This window comes from Palaemon carinicauda, chromosome 8 (assembly GCF_036898095.1).
Source record: "Palaemon carinicauda isolate YSFRI2023 chromosome 8, ASM3689809v2, whole genome shotgun sequence".
In the NCBI taxonomy this organism is placed as follows: Eukaryota; Metazoa; Arthropoda; class Malacostraca; order Decapoda; family Palaemonidae; genus Palaemon; species Palaemon carinicauda.
The window spans coordinates 117,150,571-117,173,371 of NC_090732.1; the positions used below are offsets into that span (position 1 = coordinate 117,150,571).

The 22,801-nt window shown below is 43.3% G+C and overlaps 1 protein-coding gene and 1 long non-coding RNA gene across 6 annotated transcripts in view; one reads left to right on the forward strand and one right to left on the reverse strand.

Moving 5' to 3' along the window:
- LOC137645855 (uncharacterized) overlaps positions 1–22,132 on the forward strand; it is an 89,193-nt gene extending 67,061 nt beyond the window's left edge. The window contains exon 3 of the long non-coding RNA XR_011045357.1: positions 22,105–22,132. This is a non-coding gene — a long non-coding RNA (uncharacterized lncRNA). The remainder of the gene's footprint in view (positions 1–22,104) is intronic.
- Positions 1–22,801, reverse strand: part of LOC137645853 (calmodulin-binding transcription activator 2-like) — a 142,446-nt gene that overhangs the window by 28,730 nt on the left and 90,915 nt on the right. For all 5 annotated transcript variants that reach the window (XM_068378840.1, XM_068378839.1, XM_068378843.1 and 2 more), the window contains 4 exons: positions 21,214–21,395; positions 20,956–21,101; positions 15,105–15,271; positions 14,514–14,588 (listed from right to left, as the gene is read on the reverse strand). In XM_068378840.1, the coding sequence (XP_068234941.1) occupies positions 14,514–14,588; positions 15,105–15,271; positions 20,956–21,101; positions 21,214–21,395 (570 nt within the window). The remainder of the gene's footprint in view (positions 1–14,513; positions 14,589–15,104; positions 15,272–20,955; positions 21,102–21,213; positions 21,396–22,801) is intronic.

Sequence of the window (22,801 nt, forward strand, 5' to 3'; positions counted from 1 at the left end):
TGTATAAGCCCCCATGTCAGTCTCTTGTAGCTCTTGTTTTCCTAGCTTTGGTCTGGGCACTGCTGCTGCTGCTAATGAACTAGGTTTACGGCAAATTAATGGTGATGTTTTCATGTTGTAGTGATCTCGGTATCAAAAGGTTGCCATATCCTAGAATAATGCTCTTTCCTACAGTTTTGGCATCCGGGGAAAGATTTGGTAGTAGTTGTAAAAAGTGTGTTCATTCAGAATACCTAAAAATGGCTGGATGTGCACCATTACTTTTGTAGCGCTTGTCTTGGCCCATCAGCGGAAGGTAACAATCAACAACGGAGTCTATATTTGCTAAAATATTCATTTCAGGTTTGGAGGTGGTAGTAAAGCAGGGGTTAAGTTGAACACTTGACTCAAATGCTGCTTGATTAATTTCTAGAAAGGAAAAGAAATGCAGTATACTCTTTCAACGGAGAGGAGCTGTCATCTAGAACAACAAGAATGTTTATTGGCTTGACCAAGCAACAGTCTCCTGACTATGACCTAGACTATGACCTAATGCAAGAGAGATGTTTCTTGCCTGCTATCAAAGAAAATAAGCAGATCCAGCTGCCTGTTAAGAAGAAGTGGTGGAAGATTTCAATATCTGAAGCTGAAACTTTTGTGGCAGTGCTATTGGCACATCTCTCTCCTTGGCCCTTTTATTAAATCAACCCAACATACCTTTGGAAAAACAAGAAAAGCAAATAGAAAAGTGTGCTTCACCGTACGCTCGAGCAAAAGAACTCTAACCCAAGTAGGTAGAAGGTTGGCCAAGGCATTAGCTACCCGGTGAGATACTACTGCTGGAGTTATTCGGTCCTTTGACTGGCCAGATAGTACTGCATTGGATCCCTCTCTCTGGTTACAGTTCAATTTCCCTTTGCCTACACAAACATCAAATAGTCTGGCCTATTCTTTGCATAGTCTCCATTGTCCTCATACACCTGACAACACTGAGATTACCAAAAGAAAAAAATTCCTTGCTCGGGGGGGTTAACTACTGCACTGTAATTTTTCAGTGGCTACTTTCCATTTGCTAAGACTCTTTAGCTATGGTAAGCAGCTCTTCTTGGAGATGGACACTCCAAAATCAAACTATGGTTCTCTAGTCTTGGGTAGTGCCATAGCCTCTGTACCATGGTCTTTCACTGTCTTGGGGTAGAGTTCTCTTGCTTGCGGGTACACTTGGGCACAATATTTTACCTTTTTTCTCTTCCTCTTGTCTTTTTAAAGTTGTTATAGTTTATATGTGAAAGATTTATTTTAGTGTTGTTACTGTTCTTAAGATATTCCATTTTAATTGTTAATTACATCTTCTGTAGTTTATTTATTTTCTTTCCTCACTGGGCTATTTTCCCAGTTGGAACCCTTGGGCTTATAGCATCTTGCTTTTCCAACTAGGGTTGTAGCTTAGAAAGTAATAATAATAATAGTAATATAAAGAACATTGGTCTGACAGACTAGTATCTTTCTAGAAGGGCTGCTTGCCATAACTATAGAATCTGTTACACCTTAACCATGTGAGTGAATAGCCTCTCTACAGTTTTAGTAGCTAACCAATTAAGATGTTCTGTTATGCATTAAATATTATAATATTTTTGGCAGGTTTTACCATACTCTGAAGTATTGAGTATTCATACCTATTCAATGTATAAAATAGAATAACATATGCCAAATTGCTATTTTTGGACCTGTTTTAATATAATCCTGTTCTTTGATTAAATATAACAAATTTTAAAATCACTTTATATTTTTCATAGCTATACAAACCTGAGTCACATAAAATAGAGAAGGTTTTTAGGAGAGCTGGAACAGCCGTTAAAATGGTTAATAAGGTAGTTAACAATAGGTGGTGAGAGTGGGCAAATAGTCTAGCCCTACCAACTCTTGTCAAAGAATCTCCACTTTCTAACTTTGGCTTAGAACCGCGATGGGTGGTTGTCTGTATAGGTTGCCTTACCTTGTGTAAGACCTGAGCTGGGTGGTTGAAGTAGGAGTTTATATTTAAAGGACTCGCCATTCTATAGCTAAGGAAAATGTAAATTACCCATTGAAGTTTGTTATTGGTTCTTATGTGTATACAAACCTTTTGTCCTTTAAAATAAGGAGACTCCTTTGAGCCAAACTGATTATTCTTTTCCTTGGAATATGCTAGTGTCCTTGGTCCCGTTTGGGGGTAAACGAGCGGATTTCACCTACCTCCTATTGGCCCATCATAGGGATTGGTAGGCTGATAGGTCCTGGCCAGCACTTATTTTTATACCTGGTACTCTGTTGATGAAGAAATCTTCATCCACTGAAGGAGAAACACATTTTGGAATGAAATGACTGGTGTGTGTGATGGCAAATGGGTAAGTAGTTATTCCACCATTCTCCCCTACATTAAAGGAGGATGGAGGAGAATTAGTACTTACAAATCCAGTCTAATAAGACTGGTGCTCAGAAATATACCTTAACAGAATTTGTGTAACTGTTCAAATGCTTCATCCTCAAGTGAGGGGAAGGAAAGAAGCTGCAGAAGAGCCAGTCACTCTACCTTTCCTCCAGCCTTCTATTGAACATGTTGCCATAGACAAGATGCTTCTTGTCCCTTATGACAGCCGGGCTGGCCACACAACTACTTGAGCGGCCATCTCAGGGCCAATAACAAAAGAATTTAATGACTTGTGGTATACTCACTTGAAGAAAGCTGTGAAGGTTGTTTGGCATATCCAAGTTCTAAAGTCCATCACCTGTCTAACTACAAAATTCTTCAGTTTTAAGTATGGCCAATACCCTTGACTTTGTGAGCTCTATTTCTAGCTGTTTCCTTAACTCCTTCAATGGTCGAAGTAATGCTCTTTGATTGTCTCATGAAGCCTGAAAGAGACTGTGTTAACTTCTTCAACACCTCTTTCTTGGTTCTGCCAAAGTTACTGACACCCAAGCATGAGATGACGATTCTCATTCAAAAGAGCATCATTGCCCTTATGGGATCCAAAAGTATCTCCTATTGATTACCACCAGACAATTCATGAAGAGGGAGGATGGAGGTCTTGAACCTGGGTTTATTTTGACAGGTTCTGGGTTCGACACAAATTTTGGCGTATGAGAGAACATATTCATATGATAATTAATGATAATGATAGCTACAAACAAAATGTTTAAAAAACGTGATATGCTATAAGAAATTGGTGCTTATGTAATTTTCATTAGGAATATTTTTTGAATGAGTTAAATTATATAAACGATTATTCTTTATTATTCTTATGTATGGATATTCTCGATACAGTCTTGAGATCAGGTAATCACAACCAAAAATAAAAGTCTGTAATTGTTGATGGTTAAAATGAATCTGAAATTGAAAAATAGAATACAAAACTGCTTTAAGGAAGCACAATTAACCTTTTAAAAATCATGGTTTTTTTATATTGCAATGATGTATGCCTAAACTGAAGTGAATTTCAATTTTGTGGGAATCACGAATGGCGCTGACGCCGATGTCAAACGGATATTGGAACTACAGTGGAAAACGCCACTTTTCAGCTATTGATCTCTTGAGACCGCTAAATAAGACATCAACAACAACACAGCCACAGATGTTTATATTAATAATGTTAATAATAATAATAGGATGATGATGATGATTATACTGTACTACTGACATTTGTTGTAAATATATTTTTTTTATTTATTTTATATCCTTTTATTCTTATCGTACAGTAACATTGGTTTCATGTGTTTTAATGTTTTTCTAGTGATGTTAAGACTTCAATATCTGTGACAGAAAGATGTCAAGTCGAATAAAATTAACTTTATTTCTATTTTTCCATGTATTTTTTTTTTTATGACACATGACGTAAAATCGAGAATAATTTAAATTCAAACAGTGTAATCCAAGATATACCTACTGTATATTGAGAGAGTAATTCCTCTATTTGATTGAACAATTTATCATGATCTCCAGGACAAAAGGTGTTCTCGGTCCTAGAGCAACTGCCTCTCTGAGAAGGCCAGGATCAATCAATCATCGAGATACATCAAGCTGCCACCAGTGTGAACACTTGATCGAGCACCTGGAAAGCAGTGCACCACTACACTGAGGAAGAATCTGTGGTACTACCAAGAGGACTGATGAAAACAAGAATTCTCTTTCTAATGGAACTTACTACAGTTATGCCATTTCCATCCTGAACCTGATTGCTGTACAAAATGGTTCCATGTGAGAGGTAGATGACCAGTCTGCAACCCCCCAGTTAATTTCTCCACCAGGAAGAGTCGACTCTAGAAGCCCAGATATCCGTCTCTAATGTTTTTGAGCTCATGCTTTAACAACATTCCTTTCCCTCTGCAGATCAGAAAGGTATAAGTATCCATCCCAAAGGGCATTAACTACCTGAGATATGACCCTGTTTCTCTGTTAGGTTGCTCAATGTCATCCCAAGCATCCCCCTAATTGCTGCAGCAGGAGAGGGAGAACTCCAAAAATCATACTCCTCTACCTCTTCTCTGCCTCCTTTTCTGAACTGATTTGGCTGGAAGAAGTGGAAGAAGTTAAAGGTGGTTCAGGTAGGGCAAGAGAAAGTCATGGCGACCTTTTTCCACAAACGATCCTGCAGGCATAGCAGCACCTGAAGATTAGTCTGCAGATGGCCTAGAAAAAGTTGAGCAGGTGAAAGAGAGGAGACGGGGTGCAGAGCTGAGAATCCTGCAAATCGTTTTCCACTTTTCAGCAAGAGTGACTTGGATTCCTGTACCTAAGCTTTTGAAAGCACAAGTGATATTTCTGGACCAACTAGTTTGAGAATTAGGAAACCATAGTGTCCCTTTCCTTCAAAACCCAATTGGCCAACTGTCTGATGTGATTAAAAAGATCACTGCCTTTCAACGAGACGTGTCTTCTATACTTCTTCTTACAGTCAACAGTTGATAACCACATTATCTCGGCAAAAGATTTCACAGCACTTTACCACTGGTCAAGGCTTGAGACTGCTTGGAGGGCCCAATAAGGGTGTGCCTTTTGATCCAACTCTGCAAGGAAATCAATGCACACATTGATGGATCAACTTAAGAGGTGCTGACACAGAACACTCTTGTAGACAGAGAAGGTCTCAAACCTCAGGGGCACAAAAGCACCAATAAAATATCTGAGTTCGCAGCATTTAATTTACTGCACTCATTAGTGCTAAAACCTCTACAAAGGCATACTTTGATTCTGGGTAGTCTTTCTGTTGGTACTAGCCAAGATTTAGTACTTTTGGGTATGAGAATCATGGACATCCTCATCCTTTGTAGAGAATAAAGCTAAGCAGGTTTCTCAGATCTATTCCCTTCTCGATTATGAGTGTTCTGTCCTAAGGACAGAGCTAGTAATGTAAATCAGGGGCCAATAAATGACCCAACTGGTTGTCTTCTAGGAGAGAAAGATCTGTGGCACTGATTAAACAAGAGACAGAAGAGGTACCAAGTACTGTTGATCATGGTGGACAGTAATTACTGGCCCCATGCATAAGCACTGGGCCATGTCACTTCAGCTGCCAAATGATGGCTGGCAAGCTCAGTAAGAGTTGAACTCGACTTATTGGGCTGGTTAATCACCCCCTCTTAAAAATAGTAATAACAACTAACCACTGGAATCTGGCTGCGCACAAGCAGGCAACGGCGCCCTTGAGAGGTATCATCTTCTCAGTACAGGATATCATAGTATCCATAACAAAGAAGGGAGTACCAAGGTCCAGATAAAAAAGGTGAAGGAGGGCACCCAAGCACCTCCAACAACTGGCCAAAGGCAAGCGTATCTCTGGCCATCTTGGTAAATGGAAAGAGTACATTTTTGGTCAACCTGGGTACCAGGGTAGTCAAACCCTTCTCTGAGGGGCCATGGCACAGCACCAGCTACCAACGGGAACCATCCACTCACACCTCCAAAAATAGGTAATGTCAAGAGCATTATTCTTGCATCTGCAACAGGCCTTCCTTCCCCTCAGTTTCTGCAAGCAGAGAAGTCAAGGTCTGAGTGACCATTGGTGACAAGGCTTCCCCCAAGAGAAGAAACCACAGGGGTTGCTCTGACAAACCATAACATGGGAGAGGTTACAGTCACAAGCGAAGTGACAGGCACACTCACTGGGACTCGGAACATAAGGTACAGGAGTTGGGGTTACTGATGCAGAGAGCCACGGGCGCTAGGTCACATGCACAGGGGCAGGGGTGACAAGAACAGGATGACAGGCACAGGAATGAAAAAAGCTGAAGTTAAAATAGAGGGGTGGTAGGCACCAGTCCTGGAGCCTTCTTACGCCTTTCCAGCTTCCGTCTTTCCACTTCCACAAGAGCAGAAGCCTTCTTATCAACCTCCTAGTGGCTTTCTTTGCCTTAGAGTGCACTGGGTGAATTAGCACTGGCTTCACTGACACTGCTGGCATGAGATCATCACTGATACTACTGTGGGTCACAAAGATTTCCTTGGGTCAAACTTGCTGTAATATGTTATTTTCATTAGTAAAATAAATTTTTGAATATACTTACCCGATGATCATGTAGCTGTCAACTCCGTTGCCCGACAGAAATCTACGGACGGGATACGCCAGCGATCGCTATACAGGTGGGGGTGTACTCACCAGCGCCATCTGTGGTCAGGTACTCCAGTACTTCTTGTCAACAAAACCTCAATTTTCTCCTCGGTCCACTGGTTCTCTATGGGGAGGAAGGGTGGGTCAATTAAATCATGATCATCGGGTAAGTATATTCAAAAATTTATTTTACTAATGAAAATAACATTTTTCAATATTAATCTTACCCGATGATCATGTAGCTGATTCACACCCAGGGAGGTGGGTGAAAACCAGTATACATGTTAACAAAGAAGCTAAGTATCCCGTATTTCATTTTTATTAGTTATTCAAAATAACAAATAAAATAGATAAGTATCCGGTAAGGAAGTCGACTTGAACCATTACTCTGCCTTTAATAAGTACGTCTTCCTTACTGAGCGCAGCGGTCCTCTTAGGATGCTGAACGACTCTTAGGTGCTGAAGTATAAAGGGCTGCAACCCATACTAAAGGACCTCATCACAACCTCTAACCTAGGCGCTTCTCAAGAAAGAATTGACCACCCGCCAAATCAACTAGGATGCGGAAGGCTTCTTAGCCGACCGTACAACCCAAAAACAACAATAAAAGTATTCAAGAGAAAGGTTAAAAAGGTTATGGGATTATGGGAATGTAGTGGCTGAGCCCTCACCTACTACTGCACTCGCTGCTACGAATGGTCCCAGGGTGTAGCAGTTCTCGTAAAGAGACTGGACATCTTTGAGATAGAATGATGCAAACACTGACTTGCTTCTCCAATAGGTTGCATCCATAACACTCTGCAGAGAACGGTTCTGTTTGAAGGCCACTGAAGTAGCCACAGCTCTCACTTCATGTGTCCTTACCTTCAGCAAAGCAAGGTCTTCTTCCTTCATATGAGAATGAGCTTCTCTAATCAGAAGCCTTATGTAGTAAGAAACTGCGTTCTTAGACATTGGTAGTGAAGGTTTCTTAATAGCACACCATAAGGCTTCCGATTGTCCTCGTAAGGGTTTTGACCTTTTGAGATAGTACCTAAGAGCTCTGACAGGGCAAAGTACTCTCTCCCGCTCGTTACCCACCATGTTGGATAGGCTAGGTATCTCGAACGATTTAGGCCAAGGACGTGAAGGAAGCTCGTTTTTAGCCAAAAAACCGAGCTGCAAGGAACATGTAGCCGTTTCAGATGTGAAACCTATGTTCCTGCTGAAGGCGTGAATCTCACTTACTCTTTTGGCTGTTGCAAGGCAAACGAGGAAAAGAGTTTTTAAAGTGAGGTCCTTGAAAGAGGCTGACTGGAGAGGTTCAAATCTTGATGACATAAGGAACCTTAGGACCACGTCTAGATTCCAGCCTGGAGTGGACAACCGACGTTCCTTAGAGGTCTCAAAAGACCTAAGGATGTCCTGTAGATCTTTGTTGGAGGAAAGATCCAAGCCTCTGTGGCGGAAAACCGCTGCCAACATACTTTTATAACCCTTGATCGTAGGAGCTGATAGGGATCTAACATTCCTTAGGTGTAACAGGAAGTCAGCAATTTGGGTTACAGTGGTACTGGTAGAGGAAACTGCATTGGCCTTGCACCAGCTTCGGAAGACTTCCCACTTAGATTGATAGACTCTGCGAGTGGACGTCCTCCTTGCTCTGGCAATCGCTCTGGCTGCCTCCTTCGAAAAGCCTCTAGCTCTTGAGAGTCTTTCGATAGTCTGAAGGCAGTCAGACGAAGAGCGTGGAGGCTTGGGTGTACCTTCTTTAGGTGAGGTTGACGCAGAAGGTCCACTCTTAGAGGGAGAGTCCTGGGAACGTCGACCAGCCATTGCAGTACCTCTGTGAACCATTCTCTTGCGGGCCAGAGGGGAGCAACCAACGTCAGCCGTGTCCCTTTGTGAGAGGCGAATTTCTGAAGAACCCTGTTGATGATCTTGAACGGCGGGAATGCATACAGGTCGAGATGGGACCAATCCAGCAGAAAGGCATCCACGTGAACTGCTGCCGGGTCTGGAATCGGGGAACAGTACAATGGGAGCCTCTTGGTCATCGAGGTAGCGAACAGATCTATAGTTGGCTGACCCCACAGGGCCCAAAGTCTGTTGCAAACGTTCTTGTGAAGGGTCCACTCTGTGGGGATGACTTGACCCTTCCGGCTGAGGCGATCTGCCATGACATTCATCGCCCTGAATGAACCTCGTTACCAGAGTGAGCTTTCGACTTTTTGACCAAATGAGGAGGCCCCTTGCGATCTCGAACAGCTTCCTCGAATGAGTCCCTCCCTGCTTGGAGATGTACGCCAAGGCTGTGGTGTTGTCGGAGTTCACCTCCACCACCTTGTTTAGCTGGAGGGACTTGAAGTTCATTAAGGCCAGATGAACCGCCAACAACTCCTTGCAATTGATATGAAGCGTCTTCTGTTCCTGATTCCATATCCCCGAGCATTCCTGTCCGTCCAATGTCGCGCCCCAGCCCGAGTCTGATGCGTCCGAGAAGAGATGATGGTCGGGGGTCTGAACAGCCAACGAAAGACCTTCCTTGAGAAGAATGCTGTTCTTCCACCACGTTAGAGTAGACCTCATCTCTTTGGAAACAGGAATTGAGACTGTCTCGAGCGTCATTTCCTTGTTCCAGTGAGCTGCCAGATGGTACTGAAGGGGGCGGAGGTGGAGTCTCCCCAACTCGATGAACAGGGCTAGCGATGAAAGAGTCCCTGTTAGACTCATCCACTGCCTCACCGAGCATCGGTTCCTTCTCAGCATGCTCAGGATGCACTCTAGGGCTTGGTTGATCCTTGGGGCCGACGGAAAAGCCCGAAAAGCTCGACTCTGAATCTCCATACCCAGGTAAACGATGGTCTGGGAAGGAACGAGCTGGGACTTCTCTAAATTGACCAGGAGGCCCAGTTCCTTGGTCAGATCCATAGCCCATCTGAGACTCTCCAGACAGCGACGACTTGTGGGAGCTCTTAAAAGCCAGTCGTCTAAATAAAGGGAGGCTCTGATGTCTGCCAAGTGAAGGAATTTCGCAATATTCCTCATCAGTCGCGTAAACACAAGAGGTGCCGTGCTCAGGCCAAAGCACAGGGCTTGGAACTGGTACACAACCTTTCCAAAGACGAATCTCAGAAAAGGTTGGGAGTCTGGATGGATGGGAACGTGAAAGTAGGCGTCTTTCAGATCTAACGAGACCATCCAGTCCTCCTGCCTGACCGCTGCTAGGACCGACTTCGTCGTCTCCATTGTGAACGTCTGCTTGGTGACGTAAGCATTGAGCGCACTGACGTCCAGCACCGGTCTCCAACCTTCTGTCTTCTTGGCCACCAGGAAGAGACGGTTGTAAAAGCCCGGGGATTGATGGTCCCGAACTATCACCACTGCCTCCTTCTGTAGCAAGAGCGACACCTCTTGTTGTAACGCTAGCCTCTTGTCCTTCTCCTTGTAATTGGGAGAGAGGTTGATGGGAGATGTGGTCAGAGGGGGATTGCGGCAGAACGGAATTCTGTATCCCTCCCTTAGCCACTTCACAGACTGAGCGTCTGCACCTCTGCTCTCCCAAGCTTGCCAGAAGGTCTTGAGTCTGGCTCCTACAGCTGTCTGGAGAGGAAGGCAGTCAAAGCTTGCTTTTTGTGGACTTGGCACCCTTCTTGGACTTGCCACGGTGACTGTCTGCACGGGTACTTCCTCTACTGGAGGCTCTGCCACGAAAGGGCGGAATGAACCTGGTAGCAGGTGTATCAGCAACAGGGGTGCGGTAAGGTCTAGGCACGGAAGGTAAGGTTTTAGCCTTACGTGCTGAAGAAGCCATGAGGTCATGCGTATCCTTCTGGATAAGAGCAGCAGCCATCCCCTTAATTAACTACTCCGGAAACAGGCACTTGGAGAGAGGAGCAAACAACAACTCTGACCTCTGGCAAGGGGTGATACCAGCCGATAAGAAGGAGCATAGATGTTCCCTTTTCTTGAGGACTCCTGATACAAAAATAGCCGCAAGTTCGCCAGAACCATCACGAATTGCTTTGTCCATACTGGACATGATCAGCATGGCCGAGTCTTTGTCTGAAGGAGCAGTCTTCCTGCTTAAGGCTCCCAGACACCAATCGAGGAAGTTAAAAATTTCGAAGGCGCGAAAGACTCCCTTCATCAAGTGGTCCAGATCTGAAAAGGACCAGCAGACCTTCGAACGTCTCATAGCCGACCTGCGGGGAGAGTCAACCAAACTTGAGAAGTTGGCCTGGGCAGAGGCAGGAACCCCCAAGCCAGGTTCCTCTCCCGTGGCATACCAGACGCCCGACTTAGAAGCCAGCTTAGGAGGAGGAAACACAAAAGAGGTCCTTCCCAGTTGCTGCTTGGACTGCAACCAATCCCCCATAACCCTCAAAGCTCTCCTTGATGATCTGGCGAGGACAAGCTTGGTGTAGGCAGGTGTTGTAGACTGCATGCCCAGAGAAAACTCGGAGGGAGGAGAACGAGGAGTTGCAGACACGAAGTGTTCAGGGTACAACTCTCTGAACAGAGCCAGGACTTTGCGAAAGTCTAAGGAAGGCGGCGAAGACTTGTGTCCTTCCACATCAGAGGGAGGATCATCCAGATGAGCAGCTTCATCCTCAGAAACCTCATCGCCTGACAGTTGAGTAGCGAGAGGTAAAGGCAGAGCAGCAGGCTGAATGGCTAAATCCTGCAGAACGGGAGCATGCGTACTTGCGGATCCATCATCATGCCTCTGCTGAATAGACTGAGGGCTGGCAACAACAAAGGCAGAGGGCTGGTGTGAGGGAGGTTCTGCGGTGGTCTGAGGAGCATGCGATGTGGTCAGAAGAGAATGCTGTAAGGCATGAGGCTCATGCTGCATGGCATGCGGCTCATGCTGCATGGGATGAGGCTCATGCTGCATGGAAAGCGGCTGCTGCATGGTATGAGGCTCGTGCTGCATGGCATGCGGCTCATGCTGCAAGGCATGCGGCTCATGCTGCAAGGCATGCGGCTTATGCTGCATGGGATGAGGCTCATGCTGCATGGAATGAGGATCGTGCTGCATGGGATGAGGCTCATGCCGCATGGGTTGAGGAGGATGCCGCATAGCATGAGGCTCCTGCCTCAAGGGTTGAGGAGGTTGCCGCATAGCATGAGGCTCATGCCGCATGGGTTGAGGAGGATGCCGCATAGCATGAGGCTCCTGCCTCATGGGTTGAGGAGGTTGCCGCATAGTGCTGGAACCCGGCAACTCCCGATGCGGCAGCTCACGCATGAAAGCAGGAGGCGCAGCAAGAACATGCGTCTGGCAGGGAGGACTGCGCAGAGGTGGAGGAGCGCTCGCAGGAGGAGGGGTGCTAACCTTCTCTGCCTGATACTCCTGCATCAAAGCCGCAAGCTGAGACTGCATAGTCTGCAGCATTGACCACTTGGGGTCTACAGTGGTTGGAGCAGAGGCCTGTTGAGGCACCACTCTACCTCTCTTGGGAGGTGTGCAGTCATCAGATGACTGCGGCGAGTCCGAACTGGCCTAGTGGCTACACCTGGGCCGTTGGACTAGCTCGGAAGGGACCTTACGTTTGAGCGGTCGTGAGACCTGGGTCCACCGTTTCCTCCTGGAAACTTCTTCCGCAGACGAGGAAATTAAGGGCTCATTCGTCTGGGAGTGGAAGTGACGATCTCTAGCAGATACGCCCGCAACCACTGAGGATACAACTGTGCGCCGATCAAGGCCTGCCGAACCCTTTGGTCCTTCGACGTTGCTTCTCCCCTGGGCTTGGGAGCTTGCAAGAGGTCCCGGACTGGGAGGACGACTGGCACGCACAGAAGTATCCTCATGCGCAACACTGACACTGACACTATGCACAGCACTGGCACTAACACTTCCCACTGCTAAGTTCCTTGACATCTGCCAAGAGAAGATTGTGGTCACTAACCAACGACTCCACCTTATCACCAAGAGCCTGAATGGCACGCAACATATCCGTCATATCAGGCTGAGCACTCGTAGCAGGTTCGGGGGTCACCACCACAGGGGAAGGAAAAGGTTGAGGGGCATGGGGAGAGGAATAAACCAAAGAGCGAGAAGAACTCCTCCTAACTCTCTCCTTCTCTAATCTAGTTGTATATTTGAGGAATTCATTAAAATCGAATTCCGAAAGCCCAGCACATTCCCCACATCGATCTTCCAATTGACAGGATTTTCCCCTACAATTGGAACATACGGTGTGAGGATCAACAGCGGCCTTCGGAAGACGCCTATTACAAGTCCTAACACTACATCGCCTAAATTTAGGAGCTTGAGAGTGGTCGGACATCTTGAATTTCAGGAACAGTCAAGGGGGAATTCCAAGGTAAAGCAAAGATCGTTAACCAATAAATCAAATTAATTCCAAAAGCTATCTAAGCTAAGGGAAAAGCTTCCTGTACAGCGAAGGCTAAATTTTAGAGCAAATACTTCACCAAACCGTGAACAAAAGACTCCAAAATCAACAGCGTATCCATGTAGGTCTTGCCGGCGGCACGACAGAGGAAAAATTGAGGTTTTGTTGACAAGAAGTACTGGAGTACCTGACCACAGATGGCGCTGGTGAGTACACCCCCACCTGTATAGCGATCGCTGGCGTATCCCGACCGTAGATTTCTGTCGGGCAACGGAGTTGACAGCTACATGATCATCGGGTAAGATTAATATTGAAAAACATCATTTCACATTCCGCCAACCCTGAAAAAGGTAGTTGATACAGATTCTAGTTCTCCCTGCTTCTGATGCATACTCCTTAGGACCAAGCCAAGCCCATATACTCACAAGCTTCAGCAATAAACTAACTCAATAAAAAAAAAACAGCTAAACAGTCTTTTTGGCATTGCCAAGAATAACACTTTAGCAGACTTAGCCTTCCCTCTTCTCAAAGTATATGCCCACCCTCAGCGAAAGGCCACAATCTTCGCTTGGCTTATGGGGATGGCTTCAAACAATCATGCCCCTAAAAGCACAGTGAAAGTCTGGATATTTTTCCTGGTTAAACCATAAACAATGAGTGTCATCCTGTTACCTAACTTGCTTAGTCTTGCTTTGTTTCATCATTAACACACGAACCAAATTCCAATATTCAAACTAAAATGTATGAGAAAAAAAATTTAAATGCCTTGGATAGGATGCATCAGTAGGTCTACTCGTGGTCAAAGATAAACGTGACGTTTTTAACGAGAGTGGGCAGGGCTACTCGCTTAGATTCGTCGCCTATGGTTAACTATCTGGTTAAATATTTCAACAGCCGTTCTATCTCTGCTGAAGACTTTTCCTATTTTAAAGAAAAAAGGTTTGTATACACGTAGGAACAAAGCTAAAGTAAAAACACCAAATGGTGTATCTTCGATGACACTTTTATTCAGGTAGTTTTAGGTATTAGGGCAGCCTTCAAAAGAATGCTTTATAAAGGAGTAAAAGAGTTTGAGGTATAGTACTCAACTACAGATTGAAGATGTCTGCTCATCAATTCTTAACTAATTTCAGCTTGCCTTTGAAACAAAATGAATGTATGATATAAATGAACAGGTTATAATTACAGTGAAGCTGAATTAACTTGAATCATGTTATTGAACACTTTATTGAATGAATTATATGACAAATGATTACAGACATTACTCTTTCTCAAGGTCTTTGTAGTAGAACATATAATTTAATGTCATATTTCTCTAAACTATATTTCTGTTAGATATTATAGAGAATATTACATATCTCCATACTGTACAGTGTAATTTATTTTGTTATGCTTAGTACTGTATAGAAAATATTTATGCAAAATAAAGGAGATAGTTCCTCTACATTGAAAAATTACAATATATGCACACTAATAATTAGCAAAAGCGTTTACACCAAAACCCAAAACTTCAAGTGTTAAGTATGCAGGCTGACACGCACACAAACATTACTATGTAATAAACAACGAAGGCCATTATAAAAGTGTGCTACCTGTTGTGACTTACTTTTGTTTGGTCTGGCGCATGAACTGCTGAATTTTTCGAGCAGCTTGGTGCTGCCGCCTCTGTGAATAAGTTCTCCTGGAAGCAGACCAAAACAAATTTCCTCAGACCAGAGTATTTGTCAAAAAGTATAGAAGTATTGTGCATTAGGCATATTAAGTCTTGCAAAATACAAAAGATGAACCCGATGGAAAACTTTATTCCTGAGATAACCCACTAGGTACAGAAAGATTTGTTAATGAATTATTTATCAGTATTACTTAAACAATGCAAATGCTAATTTTAACCTTAGCAGTTTCAAGAGTATTGTGCTGTAACTAATTTTGTTTTGCTCCTTAAGATATACATAAATATGGTCTACAGATTTTCTGCAATTAATGCTATTTAAAAGATAAATTTTATAGTTACGAACTTGTCTTATAATTAAATTTATTTAAACTGGATATGGTGTTTATAATTCCATGCATTTACTTTTTAATTAGACTACTTTGAACATGCTGTTATTTGGCACTATGTAATGGTAAGTTCATAATTTTTTGTGGCTTGAAAATGTTAATGATTATGAGCTGTGATTAAAAATGAACTTATACTTACTTTAAGGTTGGAATTGGAGTGCTTTCTCTTGATCCTCTAAGGGAAAACTTGACACCTGGATGTTCACCACCTTCTAAGCTCTTCTTGAAGCGCTTATGTTCACAATATGACCTAAACTGGTTCTGAATTAATGTTGCTGCTCTACTCATTTGTCTAAAGTAAACATACTGAAAAGAAACAAGATACTATTCAATAAATTGAAAATAACCACTGATAATCTACTAGACTAATATTCTAGTACCTAAGGGAAAGATGCTGATTATACAGATGAGTAGAGCGCTGAAACACTTACAGGTTTTATGATGATGAGAAGATATCACTAAAGAAAGAATTACATTATATAGTACTATATAAAGTATTCCATTCATAATATAAACTTGGACTGTTATGGGATGAGTTTATAGTGAGGGAAAAAAGAAATTTAAGATAAAAAGTACATGAGAGAAATACATTCAGAAAAAATACTGTACAGTATATGTAATACAGTAATACCTTGAGATACGAGCGACCCAACATACAAGAAAATTGAGATACAAGGAGAGTTCCAAGCAAATTTCTATTCCGAGATACGAGGTACAGTAGTTCCCTATGCGGCCGCCAGGTGGCTGCGTATAAAGGGGGTGACAAAAAGATTTCCCCTATATAAGCATGTGTGGTGAACTAGTACTGTAGGAACGAGATTATCTTGCAATGTACGGAACTTCTCTGTGTAATGAGATACTACAGTATTTGTAAGTCTAAAATTAATATGCTTTAAATGTTTGAGTTAAAATATATGTCTATGAATGATATTGTATGCAGTATTAACTTTTAAGTGGATATGAGCAATGAGTTTTTACTCTAGGGATACCGTATGTCTATAAAAAATTGGGCATGGATCCTTGTTAACATGACAAATTTGGATGTAATTTATATTTTTCCTAAGTGTAATAATGTAAGTTCTTTACTAGGAGTAGATTCAGTATAAGTTGGTGTTCTTAACCATTAAAAAAATGTTGAGAAAGTTGGTAACCAACCTCCCGACAAGCGGGGGAAGACTGCACACTCACTTGCCTGTCCATCTCAGAATCTCGACAGCTAGATGGCAAAGCTGTGGAGAGAAAGAACCTCCTTGGTTGTTCAGGTAAGCCATCACGAAAAAGTTGTCGCTCAGCTGCACTAACGAGTGACTTGGTAGAAGATGTAAAAAGTGTTGAAGGGCTAGAAAAGTTGCCTTAAATTCAAAGAGGTTTATGTGGAATTACCAAACAGGGTTGGACCACAACCTGGAGGCCATGTGATGAAGCAGGAGAGCACCCCAACCTTCCTTTGATGTATCTGTGAATGACCTACCCTTCTTGTGATACATCTGTAAAGAGAATCATATCTGGAGGGGGAGAGAGAAGATGAAAAGCTTGAAGAAGATTGGAATCTTATAAGTCTCTTGTGCTCAAACCCTATCAAAACGGGTTTCCCTGAACAGTCCCTGCTTTGAGACCAACCGGTCTTCGTTGTCAGTGAAGTGACTGCGTGCAGTGGCACTGTAGGCCACCGTAAGGGAGTAAGCCAACTCCACAAGAGAAAAGGAAGGGCCACTTCCTTCAATCTTTTGATTCTGTTCTGAGATGGAAAGCACCTTTCCTAGTTGGATATCGATGTGCATTCCCAGATATACCAAATCCTGTTTGGGATGCAGAGATGACTTCTTGCAATTTACTGCAACCCCCCAATCATGGCAAAACTTGAGAAGCTTGTCTTGGTGTAGGAGAATGGTTGCTGCCTAGTCTGTCAGAATCAGCCACTTGTCCACATAGAGGAGGAGACGTGGGCCCAGGCTGAAACTAGAATGAACACCTGAGGTGCTGTTGACAGGCCAAAGCATAGAACTTGGAACTAGTATATTTTGTATAGGCAGACAGTATCTTAGTTATTTTCTTGAGGAGCGATGGACAGGGACCTGAAAGTACATGTCTGTCAAATCCTTCATTATCATGAAGTCCTCTGGTCTAATCGCCTGTCTTACCATGGCTGCAGTTCTTATCCTGAACAGAGTTTGAGGAATAAACTCGTTCAGGGCTGAGAGTGGTCTTTTACTCTCCTGCCTCCAGATGCCTTCTTTAAAAGAAAGAGTTGATTGAGGAAGCAAAGATGGAAAGCACCCTTATCTAACATAGTTAGTACTTCTGTCTGAAGGGCGATGTCCTTCACTGATCCCTTGGCGAGGGACGGAGGACTTGATGGGTGACAAATCAGGGGAGTGGGAGAGCTGATGAAAGGGACAATGTACCCTACCCAAAGGACATGTACTGTCCAAGGCTGGGTGCTGTGGCTCTCCCAAGCTACCACCCAAGTTGCAAGCATCCCCCCAACTGGTGTTGAAGGGGGAATGCCCCTCCCTAGCAGGGGTGTTGTCCACGTCTGAATTATTTATCCCTCTTTCCTCTCTGGCCTTTCCCTTGAACGGGTTGCTTGGGCCGAGTTGGGGAAGGTCTTATGTGGCTGTCTCTGCATAGTCTGAGCTTTTGGCATAGTAGGTGCCAAAGAGGAAGGGGAGAATGAAACAGCCCTAGTCATGGCTTGCCTTCCTCCATTTCTCCGCTACTCTGACCTCGTCCACCAGGAACAGGGAATAGAGGAGTTACAGAGTAGGACGTCCTGTTTGGCAACTGCTTTAGGAACTTAGACGATCAAATCTCATCTCTTTTAAGACCCAGTTGACCCAATGGTTGGCAGCATTGTGACCCAAGAACTCAACTGCCCTGGCCCCTCACAAGGTCGTTCTTAAACATTCTCTTCTCACGGGTCAGACAGATCTTGTTGTCTGCCAGGTATTCAACTGTACCCGACCAATGGTCCACCAAGGGGGAGGTTTGAAGGGTAGCTTTTGCAAGACTCCACCACTTACGTGTCGCCAGAAGCAAAAGTGACCTGTTGAGGTGCCAACTTGTTTGTCTGCGGATATTTCCTAGGCAAGGGCTGACATTGGCAGATCTACTGGCAGAGGAAAAGGGTCATTGTTCAAAACATCATAGTACTTCCTTTGCCTCACGAAAGGAGGAGGAAGTATTCTCGAGGAGCTGCGAGGCCTGAGGAAGTCTTTCCATAGAGATCTACGAGTTTACTTTCTTTAAGGAACCCGCCACCAGTCTGGACCAAGGAAGCTCCAATCTTGATCTCTTAAGTCTGGGGCATTACAAAGTAGGTCTTGGGTAGTGACCTGACCCTCTGGAGTGGGATAGATAGGTTTATTAAGGCCATTGACTTTGCAAATGCAGGTCAAGACCTGAAGGAAAACAGAATTAGACTCCCAGAGCTCAGTGCTAGAAGGCTTAGAACTGGCCAATGCATACCCAGCTGGGCCTGGAGTGGATCACATTATTCATCATGAAGTACAGTAGGGGAACGAGACCCGAGAGGAGCTTCCCTAGAAAGCGGTTCTGAAGCAGACACTATTGCCTGTTGAATCCTCCACTGAAGAAAGGGTTGTCTTCAACCTTCAAGTCCCAGTTCTTCGGCAGGGATGATTATTTCTTCCTACCACAGGACTTTCCTGTGGAGGCTCCAGTGACAGAGAGCAACAGTGTGCTCCTGGGAGGCAGAGGAAAGTCTCAGGGTTGGGATCAGAGATGGTAAATCGTATGCTTCCATATGGAAGTCTATAAAACTCTACAAAAGAAATCTCCCTCAGAGATTTCGATCCCCTACTGGTTCTATAATGTAGGGTGTTACTGGGAGGAGGCATGACCTGGCTAAGTTTTCCAGCATCTCTGAGGGATATTCGTGGGATCAAGGCCGGTTGTTTCCATAAGAGGTCCAAATCCAAGAGGCGGAACCTAGCAGCCCCGTCTCCTGGTGTGTCTAATACCTAGACACATGCAAAGTTGGTCCTCACAGGGGAGCTGGAGACTTAGACTGAGAAACTGGTGATGGAGAGGCGGTGGGACCACAAAAAGATGGCGTCATGCTACGGTGCCTGGGGTCGAAGTTGGTGTTAGGATTCCAAGGAGACACTTTTAATGTCAAAGGAATGGCAAATGTTTCATCAGATTGAACCGATGAAAAAGAAGCCTTGGCCGGGGCAGGTCTGGAGGTCAAAGAAGCCATGACAATGTCATGTATTCACTCTGCTTCAGGATCCCAAGGAGTAGAGGGTTGGGAATGCGTTGAACGGCGGAAAAGTGAAAGAGATGAAATCTTGCTCGTGAAGGAGGTTAAAATGCAAGAGAGAGCGAGCTGATGTCATGCTCAGGGTAGCTCACTGCTTGCAGGCGAAACGTCATACGCGCCACGAGCAAAAGAGGGGGGATCCCGAGCATAGATCTTGAGAATATCCTAATAAGGCTAATGGTGTTGAGGAGACCTGGACTGGGGAGAGTGGGGTAGGAGGATGGTAGCTAGCTTCCCCCGACTCATCCAGAAAGTACCTTACAAGGGCGGGCTCCTCCCGAGCATGTCCTGCTAATGGAGATCGAGGGCGTTTTGGCATTACCTTAAATGCTGTCGTGGTGTAATGAGGGGCCCATTGGGCCACCCTCCCAGGGGAGGGCGAAGTGCTCCCCTGCTTGCTCCGAAGAGCTGGAGCATGCTGGCAAGTAATCATGAACACGCTTCTGAGCTGCCCAAAGAGGAGTCCTCTCGAGCATGGCTAACAACTCACGAACGAGAGGATGTCCACCAAGATTTCCCGCATGGCCGATACGTGTTGGGGGAGGGAACCTGCTCCTGAGTGGATTCAGCAGGTGTGCTCACCCCGTGGGATTGGCCAGCAAAACTGATACCCCTTTAACCCCTTAGGGGAACAACCAACTACAAAACGTCGGGTGTAATTGCCAAGGAAAAAAGAGGTGAGGGGCACAGGCCTAGAGGGAAAGGGGCTCCTTATCTTGGCACAGGAAGAGGAAGGGCTAAGGCCAACCTCTGTGGGAGCAGATGGAGGCTCCTGCTGTGCACCATGCTTCAAAACCTATAAAAGCTTGTCACTTGAGGTTCCACAGAGAGCCCTAATGAAGGCCAGAGCTCATGAAGAGCAAGGGAGGACTTCCCCCCGGGATAGAACCCCACTGCTTTGCCAGGGGAAGCAACAGGGTCCTCCGAACCCGAGAGTTGTCCTAGAGTCAAAGGCACATCCCTCGTGTCTGACCGTACTCCAGAGGAGGCCGATTGGCAGAGGCAATGGGGGGAGTCCCTTGGATGAAACAGTCAGTCTGGACTAATTGGCCTTCAAGACAGAGTTTGAGGGTGAAGAGTTCTGCATAGACTTCTTCCTACTGCCACAGAACCACTCCCACTGGGAGGATACTCGCCAATAGGAGATGCTTCTGTGCGGGAGTGTCCTTTCACAAAGTGTAAAGCTGATGAGGATCAGTCTCCAAGGGGAAACAGAATGTGCCACTAGGGCGGCCATCCATGCCAGGGCAGACCCGCATAATGCTTCCTCAGGAACAGCAGTCACACCTGCAAAAAGAAAGAGATCAAAGTCAGTTAGAGCCAGTTAAACAGAAGACAGAGAGGCAACGGAGCATGTCCGGTCTAATGTAGGCAAATCAAAAGTGGTTGAGTAAGTGAGTATGCAGGCAGAGCTGGAGTCTCCCCCCTATCACAACGCTTACTGGTCGCTCAAAATTTTTTATTGCTAAGAAATCAAGCTCCGCTGAATTTTTTCTTAGTAAAGAACAAGGGTTTGTATTCATGTTAGAACAAATTATTTTTTATCAACATTCTCTTATAGAGGAGGGATGGACAAAAACTGCTAGGTATTTTGTTGAAGGGGAAATAAGTGATAGCTTTTGAAGAAGGAAAACATAAATCTGCTTCCTATACCTTTTTTTTTAATAATAACTTTTAAAGAATCCAAAGGAAGTTTATAGCTTACCTGTTTGTAGCGTCTATAATAATTCTGGATAACAATGGCAGCTTGTCTTTCTTTATCTTGTTCTTGTAATCTCTTACGGCCTTTATATAATCTATATGCTTTTTGTATAGTTTTGGCTGCTTCATACAATTCTCGTTGCTCTCGATCTGAAAAACAAACAATATAATACACTGTGCACTATAATCCATTTGGATGGGAATAAAGTTTGACAAAATAGTCATTCCAATTTGTTAAAATTTAACATTTTCACCAGTTTACCTGAAAGAGTAAGATTAGAAAAATCCCTGGAGAAGTCTTTTGTAGATGCTTGGAAAAACTCTGAAAAATCTGCAGTAGTTGGTGGTGGTGATGGACTTTCTAATGTAAATGAAGCAGGTGATGGCAAACAACTAGAAGAAGCTGGACTCATTGAAGAACTAGGAGTTCCCACATCTATATACCTACAAAGTAAAACACACTTTTAAATATATTTGCAATCTAGTAAAAATTATATTTTCAACCCTAATGCCTAATGTAAATAGTGAAATTAATTTATCTCATCAAATTTTATTATTGGATGGAAAATTGAAAGGGCAATTTACTCTCTCATGTAGTATAGATCATAAAGAAAAAATGGAAGCCCAAAGTATTTTATTTACTACAGCAAATAGTCAAATCAGAGGCTGTCTTCCTTTAACATTTATCTACACATCAAACTATATACCCAGGTTGTTATCTTGACAAAATAAATATGAACTTTACACACTGAACAGTAAGTAATAAATCAAATATAACTTATTTGTTTTGAATCTATTTTCAAGATTTCTTACAGTACTTCTATTTTTTGCTTACTGATTGATGTATAAGAAAAATGCCCATGGTTATCATTCAAATTATAATTTTTGGAAAATTATGCACTGAATGCAACATTACTGTACTGCTTGCAATAAGAAATACATCTTAATTTTTCATGAATATTCATTAATAAATATCGGGTGATTATTTTCATTAACAAAATTTATCTGAAATCATCTTAGTTTGTTCTTATCTCATAAATCAGGATATGAAAGCTTAAAGTATTGTGAAAATATGCATGCAAACATAATTTTATAAGTGATGAATATTTATGTACTGCACTACTATATATGTTAATGTCAGCACTAATTACAGGTAGTTGTCGATGGACGGCCTATGCAAGACTTTACAACCGCTTTTTTCTCTGTGATGACATCACACTTCTGTCAGAAATAGTACGCTTATGGGAAAAATATTTCTTTAGAAATAATTATTTTCTTTTATAAAATTAAATAATTTCTCTTGGTAAATTAATATTTTTTATTGATAATATACGTTATGCATTTTAAATAAAAAATATAATAAGAAAAGTTTTAATCTGTCGAGTTCATCATATGTCTGATAACGTCATTTCTGGCAGAAAGCGAGTTGGCAAATTAAGTGATTTCCTTTCAATCAGACACCGATTAATATTAGTATAACTGTAACTGAAATATCGAGTAATGATACCAAGTATTTCTTGTGTACAGTACTGTACTACTTAGTGTAAATTTGACTACAACTAGGACAGAATCTCATATTTTATGCATTTAATGTCATTTATTTCATCTCTGATAGTAGTTCAACATTTATGGTCTTAGAAATGATAATTTTTTTTATTTCATAAAAACAAAATACATACTCAAGTTATTTTCTTTAACAGAATAGGGTTTTAAATATGTCGCAAGTCATTCTTTGCTGAGTTCACGTCTCAAGTCGGGCAATTTCATAGTTCTGGCGGAAGGCGAGTTGGCAAATTGAATAATTTCCTTTTGATGTTTCACTAAGTAATATTAGTACATTATTCCTGTTA